This window comes from Larimichthys crocea, chromosome XXIV, assembly GCF_000972845.2.
Source record: "Larimichthys crocea isolate SSNF chromosome XXIV, L_crocea_2.0, whole genome shotgun sequence".
In the NCBI taxonomy this organism is placed as follows: domain Eukaryota; kingdom Metazoa; phylum Chordata; class Actinopteri; family Sciaenidae; genus Larimichthys; species Larimichthys crocea.
In genome coordinates, this window is record NC_040034.1 from 17540785 (window position 1) to 17553144 (window position 12360).

At 40.9% G+C, this 12360-nt stretch overlaps 2 protein-coding genes across 2 annotated transcripts; one reads left to right on the top strand and one right to left on the bottom strand.

The window, feature by feature from the left end:
* The first annotated feature begins 316 nt into the window (after positions 1–316).
* ppp2r3c (protein phosphatase 2, regulatory subunit B'', gamma) lies at positions 317–7004 on the top strand. The gene is made up of 13 exons (XM_010751001.3): positions 317–525; positions 613–737; positions 2131–2235; positions 2344–2456; positions 3079–3176; positions 3294–3364; positions 3454–3586; positions 3789–3844; positions 4490–4565; positions 5587–5723; positions 5992–6129; positions 6357–6416; positions 6522–7004. The coding sequence occupies exons 1-13, from the start codon at positions 459–461 to the stop codon at positions 6714–6716; spliced, it is 1374 nt and encodes a 457-aa protein (XP_010749303.3). The 5' UTR covers positions 317–458; the 3' UTR covers positions 6717–7004.
* Positions 7005–8225: 1221 nt separating this feature from the next.
* Positions 8226–11970, bottom strand: fam177a1 (family with sequence similarity 177 member A1). The gene is made up of 5 exons (XM_010751003.3): positions 11817–11970; positions 11302–11493; positions 10299–10365; positions 9993–10090; positions 8226–9851 (listed from the first exon to the last, which is right to left on the bottom strand). The coding sequence occupies exons 1-5, from the start codon at positions 11883–11885 to the stop codon at positions 9639–9641; spliced, it is 639 nt and encodes a 212-aa protein (XP_010749305.1). The 5' UTR covers positions 11886–11970; the 3' UTR covers positions 8226–9638.
* Positions 11971–12360: the final 390 nt, after the last annotated feature.

Here is a 12360-nt window from a genome sequence, read left to right on the forward strand (position 1 = left end):
CCGGAAGTGGATATATATCGTTAAAATGTATCGTTTTTAAAAATAATTGAATTAATAAAATAATAATAATACATGTTATTTAAAAGGTTTTCAAGGTACTCAAAGACACTTAACTTAAGAAAAACATCAAGTCATCAAAACTATATGAAACTAAAACACAAAAACACACAAAGGCTGAGCTAAACATTAAAGGCAATTTTAAAAAGAGAGAGATTTGAATTAGCGACTTTGCAGTGAATATTTGATTTGAACTGAAAGCAACTGTAAGACATTTACGTCGCTGTTTATTTGTCTCTTATTTTGAAAAAACCGGAAGGTGACTTCTTGTTGATTCAGCAGCTTGACGTCATCTAATTTGTTGGTAGCTACTACACAACTTTACTTTACGCCGAGCCTCGGGGTAGAAATGTTATAGTTGTAGGTTTATATAACATTAGATTCGTCTCGGAGCAGGCAGTATGGCTAAAGAACAACAGCCTCACTGGTCGGATGTTTTGAAGAGGAGGTTGGATAACTCCAGAAAAGGTGAGAGCAGACGTGAACTGTCGTTTCCGGCTAACGTTAGCCGCTTTGCTGCGCAGTCAGCTGAGGTAACGTGTTGTCACCGGGCAGGAGAGAGGAGCGAGGAGGAGGTGAAGGCAGAGGAGACCGAGCTGTTCACTAAATACTACACCGAGTGGAAAGGAGGAGGCGACAGAGACGAGTCCTACAAGAACATCCCACGGTTTTACTACAGGGTACTATATTATTATTGTTGTTGCTATTTACAGGCTAGTATGTGAATACACGACACGCAATGAAAACCAAGTCATTCATGTAGTTTTATTGGTACTAAACTCTGAGCCATCCTAACTACAAATAAACAATGAACTGTATCTTTCTAGTCCACCACTTCAGAGCATTTTTCTACTACATATCTCATTCATACACATTCACACACCGATGGCACACCCTTCAGGTATCAGTATCTTGCCCAAGGATGCTTCAGTTTGCAGTCTGGAGGAGTCGGGGATCGAACCACCAATCATCTGATTAGTGGATGTCCTGAGACACATTTGGACACAATAGGGTCTGTAGGAAGAAGTGGTTCAGTTATATAGATTTTTGATTAAAGTGTGTAAGATTTATGTGGCTCTATTTACATAACATGGCAGAAAAAGAAATATTTTATTAATCCCTCAATGGGGAAATTCTTTTTTTCACTCTATTTTATTTTGACATGCATTTTAACCCAGACACACACATGCAGTACAAGGTACAAGGGCTCATAGACATGCAAATGTGGAGAGAGATGGTGGAGTGATGGGCAGCCCCCCTGAGAAGCGCCCAGCGAGCGGTTGTGGGGGATCGGTGCCTTGCTCAAGGGCACCTCGGCAGTGCCCAGGAGGTGAACTGGCACCTCTCCAGCTACCAGTCCACCTTCCATATGGTCCATGTGGGACTTGAACCGGCCACCCTCCGGTTCCCAAGCCAAGTCCCAATGGACTGAGCTACTGCCGCCCCCATTGAATACTATGTTTTCATCAGTGAATAATCAATAAGTCATTGTGTTTTTGTTACCTTTTTGAATGAGTTTTTTAATATCTACAGACACCCCACGTCTTCTACCACAGAGTCCCAAATACTGGTTCTGGCCATCTTAGTTTCTTCTTCACACTAGGAAAAAGAGGGTGAGATGAGGAGGTTGTAACCAGTAACTACACCGCTAGATAACATCAGACAGGATCAGGTGCTGTGGCGAATCACCTCAGGGTTGTGTCCATTTGTGCTGAATGTAACAACTGTGAAACAATCAGAAAATATTTGTTTTTATTTCGCTGATTAACTGTCTTTCCACAAGGAAACCACAGTATGGCCAAAGCGGTGCCGGATAACTTCCTAGGCACTGCTGAGGTGACAAGACAAGACGTTTAACTCCTCCCAGGGCGCCGCTACATGGCTGCCCATCACTTCACCATCTTTCCACATTTGTATGTTCATAAGCCAGGCCTATATATGTAAAACTTGAGTAAAAGAAAGGCTACAATAAGGTGTAACAATAATCTATGCAATGTATTGATGGTAGTAGCGATGATGAAGATTATGATGACTGAACGTAACTCAGGTGATAATGATGATGTTGCTCTGCAGCTGCCAGCAGAGGATGAAGTATTGCTTCAGAAGCTGAGAGAGGAATCCAGAGCCGTCTTCCTCCAGAGGAAGAGCAGAGAACTGCTGGATAATGAAGAACTACAGGTGAAACTACCTAAAAGAAGCCACGATGGCGTCCTTCTGCACATAGCAACACAGTAGGTTTGTTATTTAATCCCTGTCTGCTTTGTTTCTTTTTTTATCTTTCTGTAGAATCTGTGGTTTCTGCTCGATAAGCACCAGGTGCCTCCGGTGAGTGGGGAGGAGGCCATGATCAGCTATGAAGCCTACCTGCAGGTCGGGGAGAAGGCCGGGCCAAAGTGCAAGTAAGTAAAAGGAAGTAGAGGTTTACTGGCAGCGGTAATCAGTTTGGGTAAACCCCTCCAGCGTCAGTCTGGTTTTATAGCTCAGTGTGCTTTTGTTTGTGCCAAGGATTCATGCGAGATCAAAGGCTGATTATGGAAAATCCCCGTCAGCTTGACTTTATATCCACCTGGCGTCCTTGTGTCTTGGCTGGTGGGATAACTGTGTATTAAGAACAGGCTAAAACACAAAAGAAAAATCCTAATTACATTCAAAACGCTGCCTCTGACTCCAGATTACACAACCCAAGCTGCAAAAAAAACTCTGTGGCCTTTTTAAAAATTTAATTTTGAACCAGGAAGTGGACACATGACAAGGAGGTGGTTATTATGTCAGTGTGCATCCTTTGTCAATTTTTAAGGGACTGAATATTCGAGGAGGAAGTAGGAAGTGTTTTCACTGGCAAAGAGAGAGAAATGTGATCTGTACAGCAGAGACTGATTTCAAAAGGTCTTGAGAAATAAAATCCAGCTTCCCGGGAGAAGAAACATGTTAATAGCAGATGTTAAGAGGAGGCAGAGGGGGGTCTGTCTGTCAGTTTGAATACAATAACATTGTGAAAAGTAAAAATATCTCCTCCCTCAGAAAATTCTTCACAGCTAGAGTGTACGCCAAGCTGCTGCACAGCGACCCTTACGGCAGGATCTCCATCATGCAGTTCTTTAACTACGTCATGCGGAAAGGTCTGGACCTTCACTTGGATTTCTGATCTACCTTTTCACACGCAGCAGAGTATCTCCCATCCCAGATAACTCACCTGGGTTTATCTTGTCATTGATTGTTGCTCATTTCTATTGTAGTATGGCTGCATCAGACCCGGATAGGCCTGAGTCTTTATGATGTAGCGGGGCAGGGCCACCTCAGAGAGTCGGTAAGCATTTCCATCAGTAAATCTCAGTTGCAGTTATTTAGCCAGTAGGAAAATGATAGTTTGCAGTTGACCCTTGTTATTCTTCGTAGGATCTGGAGAACTACATCCTGGAGCTGATCCCTACCCTCCCTCAGCTGGACGGCCTGGAGAAGTCCTTCTACTCTTTCTACGTCTGCACTGCCGTTCGCAAGTTCTTCTTCTTCCTCGATCCCCTCCGAACAGGTGAGACTGAACTCCCCACACCTGGTGAAAATGTATCTCTGCAGTATATTGTTAAATAATACATGTCAAAGTGTAGCATCAGCAATTTTAAATGGACAATACAGAAGGAGATAGTTGGTAAAGACTTTATAAGGATGCAACACTGAAATGTGTGAGACTGTCAACAACATGTCTTCACTGATGTCCGCTTTTTGTTTTTCAGGAAAGATTAAAATCCAGGATATATTGGCCTGCAGTTTTCTGGACGACTTGTTAGAGGTGGAGCTTTTTCATCACTCACACTTTATGTCAACATTAGAGGCCGACTGCTGACCTATCAGTATCAGCATATATGTTATCAGTTATAAGTTATATTAAGTTATAAAAATGCTTGTGGTATGTTGCTAGTTTATCCAGAGTGAACTGTAATTTAAATTACTGTGGTGAGCGGCACAGAGTAAAAGAGAAGAAGCAGCTCAAAGCAACTAGAATTGGCTGACAGTGTAAATGATTTAACATGTTAAAGAATATTTAAATTATTCTTAAATAAAGTTATTTTTTTTAGCTCTTTCTATCTTTGCAGTTTCCAGCTCATAAATTCTCTCTAAAATAGTTATCACTCTCATCAGTCGGGCTCTAGCCTGCATCTATTCCTTTCCTTTCTCTATCCCTCTTCCTGTGTTAATTCATACTTTGCAGTCGACTGTGTATGTGTTAAAATGTGTATTAGGTTTCCACACTACCAGCAGGCAGTTAAAGTGGCATTTTCTAGCTGTGTTATATGTATCAGTGCTGTTTTGTCTTTTTTTCTTCCCTTGGTCCAACATTGTGAATCAAATTTTTTGTGAAACAATACTCATCACAATTATAAAGATCTGCTGATGTCACTTCCTGTTTCTCCTCCCTCTCCCTCTGTGCTCCCAGCTGAGAGACGAGGAGCTGTCGAAAGAGAGTCAGGAGTCTAACTGGTTTTCAGCGCCCTCGGCTCTCCGAGTCTACGGTGAGAAAACGTCTTTGTGTGAACGTGTCGCATCTCTCAGTGCTCGAGAGTCATGCAGCACAGATCATTTTCAGCACCGAATAATAAGATACTGTGGTTTCTACATTATATACATATATAAAATCTGTACCAGCTAAAAGACTTTCCTGTACTGTACTGTCTTTGTCTGGTTTGGTCCATTTCAAGACATTTTCTTGGAATGACCTTTCCTGTCAGCTGTGAGTAGATTTTGACCAAGTAATTATCTTCTTTTACCACCACTTTATTTATTATTGCCCAGGTATAAAATGGAACATTTCATGGGGATTAAATACCTCATTGAAAACTGAATTTACTCTATCTCAAATTATCTCTAGTTTTGGGCAACACCTGAAGACAATGATGATGCATGGTTACCACATTACCTCCAGCATGTTTTTTGCCTCAAAAGATGTTTGCTTTATTCATTTATTTATGTTGGGTGTAATAAAAAAACCCAGATTTTATCTTTTTTTTCTTTTTGGATGTCTGTAGTGTACCCACACGTGACCATTCTGGGGTTTTTTGTTTGTTTAGTTTTTTTATTATTTATTTTTTTTATTAACCTTTATTTAACCAGGAAAGGTTCCATTGAGATTAAAAGTCTCTTTTTCAAGGGAGTCCTGGCCAAGACAGAACAGCAACACAAACGACGAACAAGTCAAACCAGAACAGACACGAGACACACCGATAATATTACAACACATAGTAGTCTAAAAAATGCTAAAAGTACAATACAAATGTCATGAAATCAACAACATCAGCTAAAAAAACTACACCTGGATGATTCATTCTCTTGTTCTTTCAATGTGGATTTAAAAGCATTCAAAGAGATCAGATCTTTGAGTTTCTAAACATTCCGCTCAGAGGGTGCTCAGTAGCCAAACGCCCTATTCCCTATCTCAGTATGAACATTTGGTACTGATAAGATATAAAACTCTAGAATGCAGCGAGTATTGTCCATCACATTTTTAAAAAATGTTCTTTGTGTGTGTCTGTACAGGCCAGTATCTCAACCTGGACAAGGACCACAACGGCATGTTGAGCAAAGAGGAGCTTTCACGCTACGGCACGGCAACGCTCACCTCAGTGTTCCTGGACAGAGTGTTTCAGGAGTGTCTCACCTATGATGGAGAAATGGTATGACCAACAACAGCACCGGTAGCAGACTAGTGGCAGACAAACAGATTGGTGATAAATTAAAGTACAGCTCCAGTTCTGGAGCTGGATCATTTGGTGTTTTGTTGACAGAACTCACACATCATTGCATAGGTGGTCAAATGGTTTGATATCTATATACATCAAAGCATTCAGTGCCCTCGTCTGCAGTTGTTTGTCCTCTCCATTTATTCAGACTTTTCTTTTAATTCCTCATCTGTCTGCATGTGTATCTCTCCCTCTGTCTCAGGACTATAAGACCTATCTAGACTTTGTATTGGCGTTGGAAAACAGGAAGGAGCCAGCAGCGTTGCAGTATATTTTTAAACTTTTGGACATGGAGAATCAAGGATACCTCAATGTCTTCTCCCTCAACTATTTCTTCAGGGTATCAGCTGCACATCCCTCACACAAACACACCGATGACATGCACAGAATACCACTATGTTACTCATCCACTAGTCAGTTCTTCCAAGTCATCCCAGTTCCAGACTATATAAGACAGGACATAGCTTGTATTGTTTATCATGTTTGTATAGTTATGAGAAGTACAACAATATTACACACCACAGCCACGCTCACTGTTTAATGTTACTGCCGTGTGCTCGTTTTCAGGCCATTCAGGAGCAGATGAAACTCCACGGACAGGAGCCTGTCTCCTTCCAGGATGTCAAGGTATATTCTACACACACAAACACACCACTCCTTGTATACGACCTTGTTATAATTACAGCAGTAATGTGACGTGAAACAAACATTTTGATAACTGTCTCTCCTCAGGATGAGATCTTTGACATGGTGAAGCCTAAAGACCCCTATAAGATCACCCTCCAGGACCTGGTAAACAGTTGCCAAGGTGATACAGTCACCAGCATCCTGATTGACCTCAACGGCTTCTGGACCTATGAGAACAGAGAAGTGCTGGTCGCCAACGACAACGACAGCAGCAACACAGCTGACCTCGACGACACCTGAAGATGATTTGAAGACACTCCTGTCACCAAAGGGTCACAGTTTCAGTCCCAAACCTGAAAGCCAAGTGTCCCGTTGAACTGAAGTGACCTCAAAGGCTGACTCAGGCCCATCTGGTTACTCTTGAGGAGATGAATAGAAGTGGATGAATGAGCTTAATGGAAGGAGGAAAGCCAGACACGGTGCTTTGTGTGAATATTGTTCTCGGTTCCTGCCTGTTGCTTCCTGTAAAGAAGACTAATATACATGTTTTTGTCACTGACCTTCTTAAAATAAATATTTCCTATCTGACGATGCCTTCTTCATATATTATCCCACTGAAATCAAACAAAGAGCTCAAATAAAAACATATAATGAACAACTGATTAAACTCAAAGTGGCTATTTAATATTAATAACGAATCAAGTGACCTCTCAACTCTACAGAGCTCTTGATGGTCATTGTTTTGGTTGGTGTGCCATTTTTGGCCAAAGCAGGCAGCTGTGTTTTGGTTGGTGTGCCATTTTTGGCCAAAGCAGGCAGCTGTTTTCAACAGAAAAGCTCTAACAACCCGCTGTACACCACAGGCCAAGCAAAATGTGGGAAATAGACACGTAGCTGGTGAATATGGTGTAGTGTTTAGCAGCTTAAGAGACAGATAGTCCCCTTAGGAAGCTAAAAAATTAGTGAATGTTAGACACGAGTCTGCATGAATAATAATGTTGCCTTGTAACTGTTTGCCAAAAAGGTGACATGTCAGTATTTTGTTAGACTTTTTCCCCAATTTCTCCGAGGCACATGACAACTCCGTCAACACTTGTACTGTAGTTTAACTGTCAGTAGGTTCTAGCAGAAACACGTACGAGTTAATTAAGTATGTTTAAGATTAAAGCAAAGCTCTGTGTTTAAAATTAAACACAGTGGTTTATGTAGAGTTGAGCAACGTAATCATCCCCTGACATTTGGTTTTATTTAGAGTCTCATAAAAGATTCTGGATTGCTGAAAAGCTGTCTCCTGTCTGCTGACGTAATTTTGGATTTTCAGTCTTTGTCAGCAAAAATCATTTCTCCTTAGTTTAAGATGCAATGTTTGAAAATCACAGTTGTTCCTAATAAAACGCATTTTTTTAATAATTCACCTGTAGATGCCCACATCTTTTAAGATTTCATGTTGCCCATGAATTTGGGAGATTGGCAATTCATTTAAAACAGACAAGATCGCTCTTCATGAGAGTTTTATTCAGTGAGAGGGTTGAGATAGTTCAAAATCCCTTCATTGTTTTAATGACTTATGACAGTTAATGATAGTTACCATTAAAGAAACTCTCTAGGGGGTTAGTTTCTTTATAACACAGTGGAATAATTGTAAAAAGATCATGTAAAATAATAAAAACGACAAAAGCCAACCGTACAAATGTTTAAAGTTTTATTAACTCACAGAAAATATAAATATGTATATACAGATTCATTAAAACTTTGTTAAAATAACAGAAACGTTTGCATATGTCAGCCCTTTTTACGCATAAAAAAAACATGAATAATATCCTTCATTGACTCATGTAGTGAAAGACATTACCCACTAATAACATTTACTTTAAACATCCTTTAAAGCCCATTTTCAAAAGAGGTGTGAGTCATTTCTCTGCATCGGTCACCACGCCACACAAAGATAGCAGTGGATAAAGAGAACAGATAAGAAGCTTATAAGAGCTCAGTGTCAGCTGCAGCTCAATACTCGCAAGATGTTTCCACGATGACCTCCTCAACACACACGTGAAGGTAGTAGCACTATACGTAGGGAACTTTTAGTGCCAACGTGTATCGTCAGTCAATATATTTAAGTACTTGCAAATTTTCAAAGACTTGACCTATGCTGACATTATTAATCTACATTGACTTAAATATGAGCACTTCCAAGAGGAAACAATTAGTCCTACTTCATGTAAGTTGCTCATCACAGAAACTTCCGCTTCTCGCACGCTTCCAAATCTCACGGCAGCAACCAAGCAGTGCCAATACACCCCTAGAAAACATCAAACTTCATCTGTAAAGACACTGTAGTGCACAGGAGGTTTTTAACTATCAATAACAGATACGCACAAGGACCTGTAGCACTATGGCAAATAAATTATAGCTGACAGCTGTGAGCTCCTTCACTTGCAGCAGAGAGGTCTGCTTTTCACCACGGAGTCAAGTACTGTACCAAGATCCTGGCAGGGATAGTTACAGTCAGAACGGTTTCACTTGTTCCAATAACGTCAATATATAACGCTCCCCAGGAGGGCCACAACCAGAAGTAAGATCTTATGCTCTGCAGGGAAACAAGATGTTGAGGTTTGTTAGGGACTGTATGTCGATGACAAGCTGAAATGGAGAGTACAGCACTGTCTAATAATGTTATCTTTATGGTTTGGTCTTTGCAAACACAGAGAGACTGGCAGCAGAAATGGCTGGACAGTGCCAGTGTAAGGCCGTGCTGTTACTAAAACTGGCTAAACATATGAAATGTTTGCATATACACGGCAGCAGGATCAACAATTGCATAGTCGATGTTGATGCTGATGCTGCTGCTTATCCAGAAATCACTTTGTTCGGGTCAGGGAGGATCTCTGTCTGAGATTGATTGATTGATTGATTGATTGATTGATTGATTGATTCAGGATTTATTTAAGTTAACTCTCAACTCAGACTAAAGTGAGGTCAACCAAAAGTTAAATGATACGTCTCAGTCTTGCATACGATTTTGCACTATACACAAATTTACATTCACAGGTAAGGCCAGTGCAGCCACTTCAACAGCCCTTTTTATTTTTTTTCCCTGCACTGTGTACTAAGGTCTTTTTATAAAATAAAATCATAGAAAAATAACATTATTAATTTATACAGCTACGTAAATTAAGCCAACTGATAGAAAGGTGTGAGTGTTAGTGGTTTGTCTGTCAATTTTCAGGAGGGAAGAGGTGAAGGGACTCTGTTTGCGTCTGTGCTGAGAGGAGGCTCAGGTTCCAGATCGAAACTGATGTTAACAAACGAAGCTCCAGACGCTTCGGGCTGCTCCACGGTAGCAGGATGAGGATCGTCCTGGTCACCTCTCCGCTGCTCCACAAAGTGACGCTCCGCCATCTCAGACAGGCGATTCTCCTCCTCTTCCTCCTCCTCCTGTGGGAGAACAGTGTGTGTGTGTGTCTGTGTTAATACTGTTTATTTGAGACTTAAAGGTGTGGCTTTAGTCCTATTTATACATATGAAACTCAAGGTTGTGTGTGTGTGTGTGTGTGTGTGTGTGTACACGTGTCCTACCTCTTTCTTCATACGGTAGTACTCATCAATAGCATACTGGTATTTAGGAGTAGTGATGCCGAACAAAGAGGCCAGTCTTTCTCCCATGTAGTCACACACTAAAGGAAACATACACACATTCAAACAATGTGGTAAAACACCTTTTGATACATTCCTAAAGTACATATTTGTGCTGAACATTTACTCTGGTCGGAAAACAGCTAGAAAATTCCAGGATTCCAGGATTTCCATGACCAGTAAGAACCCAGTAAGATGTGTTTGGTCCTTGCTAGCATGAACGCCAACTGAGACAGTGAACTACTTTACCTGAAATAGTGGAGGTGGCCATTCGCCACATGTGGAACCAGAAATACGGACCCCAGGTCAGTTTAGACTGAAAATATACACGAGAAGAGAATCATGACAATTGGACCTCACACCCACTGATCGTAAGAAGAACAAATATGGCAGGAAATTCCTTCTAAAGCGGCAATAAAGGACATTGAAGCAGCAGTGCAGTGTAGTGTCAAGATCTTCAACCTTCAAGCTTGACATTCACATTTGAACAACAGTGCTTAGAAGAAAGAGAGAGAGAGACATGCAACAAGTTCAAGAGTCATGTTCAACCCCTTAAAAACCTGCCTTAGGCCACCAGAGGGCTCCTGCATAATGTGAGGAACTGTAGGTAGCATATTACCTGAAGCACTGTGGCTTAGAATATTGTATAACACAAAAAGTGAGGAAACGTGTGGAATACGTTTACGTGGCATACACAGCCAAAAAAAACCTGAACATGTGGAGGAACGTTACGTTGAGCGATGAGTCCAGATTCTGCCTACGGCACAGTAGTAACATCTTTAGGTGGAGGAGGTGCGATGGTGTGGAGGCAGTGTGATGGTGTGGAGGCAGTGTGATGGTTGTGTGGAGGCAGTGTGGTGGTGGTGTGGAGGCAGGGTGATGGTGGTGTGGAGGCAGTGTGATGGTGTTGTGGAGGCAGTGTGGTGGTGTTTTGGAGGCAGTGTGGTGGTGTTTTGGAGGCAGTGTGGTGGTGGTGTGGAGGCAGTGTGATGGTGTGGAGCAGCATCTCACTCACAGAGACTGCCTCCAGAATTTGGACTAATCATTGCCAAGAAGCACTGTTACAAAGAAATAATCTCCCAAACACAAGTTTCCTTGTTTTTTGTGCATAGTTTATATAGTTTAATTAACTACTGCTTTAGGGTTCAGTCTTGTGTTTTTGCCTTGATTGCTCTACACCACCCACAGTGTCTGTAAAATGCTGATGGCTTCACCATAAAGCGACAGTAAAACTTGAATGATCTCAGCCTACCGAGTCTACAGTAATGACGTCCTTCTTCACGTGCTCTTCCTCCTCCTCCTCCTCCTCTTCATCGGTGCTGTACTCCTCCATGGTCTCTCCACTGGCAAAGTAGATAGTCCTGCGGGGAACTTTCGCCCTCGTCTGTGCCCTCGCAGAGTCTCCCATCTCCACCCTCTCAAATTCTGTCCCCCCTTCTTGACTCTGAAAAACAGACAATAACCAAAACTATTGGAAATATACAGTTTAAATATACAGTTTAAAGAGCCCTCAAACTCTCTGACAGCAAAGAAACTCAAAGTTATTTAACTAACCTAAAGTGTAATTAAATTATCTATCTGTTTAGGTAGCATAGAGTCAGTCACACAAAGAGGGAGCTGAAGTTTACGTCGTTACTTTTTGTTTGTTGACTGTTAGCTTCTCAGCTAAGGAAGTAATTCGCTATTAATCTAAACAAAGTCTTTATTATTATTATTTGTCCTTTAGAAACACAAAAAACGACGTGATGTCGTGTCGATCAAACTAACCGTATCGGTTTCCATGGTTTGTCCTAGTGAAACGTTGACATTACTTAAATACAAAGACAAATCTGCCATCTCAGTCACTCCGTGCAGCTCACTGCCAGTCTGCTGTCTGATCTGCTGGCACTGCTTCCTGTCTGACTCCTTCAGAATAAAAGCTTTTGCGCAAAACGGAACTACTTGACAGCGAAAAAAACACTGTATCTTCTTGTATTTTTAAATAAATGTTCTCCACAAACACTGTATCTTCTTGTATTTTTAAATAAATGTTCTCCACAATATAGACTATCTTCCTAATTTCCAATAGAGCCACGTAGTTTACTTATTTTAAAGAGAGGTTTTATTGATAATATTGTTATTAAACCTAAACTAACATTTTGATCAATATCAGAATCAGAAATACTTTAATAATCCCAGGGTTCCCAAATTATTTTTGTTACAATACTCCAGGTAAAATAATAAATTATGTGCAACAATGCAAAAGAAAAACAACAAAGAAAAACAAGCAAAATAAAAACGCATACGTAAGAACAAAGAGTGTGCTTCTTGC

What these genes read in the sequence shown, in the direction of transcription:
- fam177a1 (XM_010751003.3), bottom strand. Translation starts at nt 11,885, where the DNA reads ATGGCAGATTTGTCTTTGTATTTAAGTAATGTCAACGTTTCACTAGGA. An exon ending in GGCCACCTCCACTATTTCAG is followed by an intron (nt 10,091 to 10,298) that starts GTAAAGTAGTTC and finishes TGTTTCCTTTAG; the next exon opens with TGTGTGACTACATGGGAGAA. An exon ending in ACTACCGTATGAAGAAAGAG is followed by an intron (nt 9,852 to 9,992) that starts GTAGGACACGTG and finishes GTTCTCCCACAG; the next exon opens with GAGGAGGAGGAAGAGGAGGA.
- ppp2r3c (XM_010751001.3), top strand. Translation starts at nt 459, where the DNA reads ATGGCTAAAGAACAACAGCCTCACTGGTCGGATGTTTTGAAGAGGAGG. An exon ending in TGGATAATGAAGAACTACAG is followed by an intron (nt 2,236 to 2,343) that starts GTGAAACTACCT and finishes ATCTTTCTGTAG; the next exon opens with AATCTGTGGTTTCTGCTCGA. An exon ending in CCCTCAACTATTTCTTCAGG is followed by an intron (nt 6,130 to 6,356) that starts GTATCAGCTGCA and finishes GCTCGTTTTCAG; the next exon opens with GCCATTCAGGAGCAGATGAA.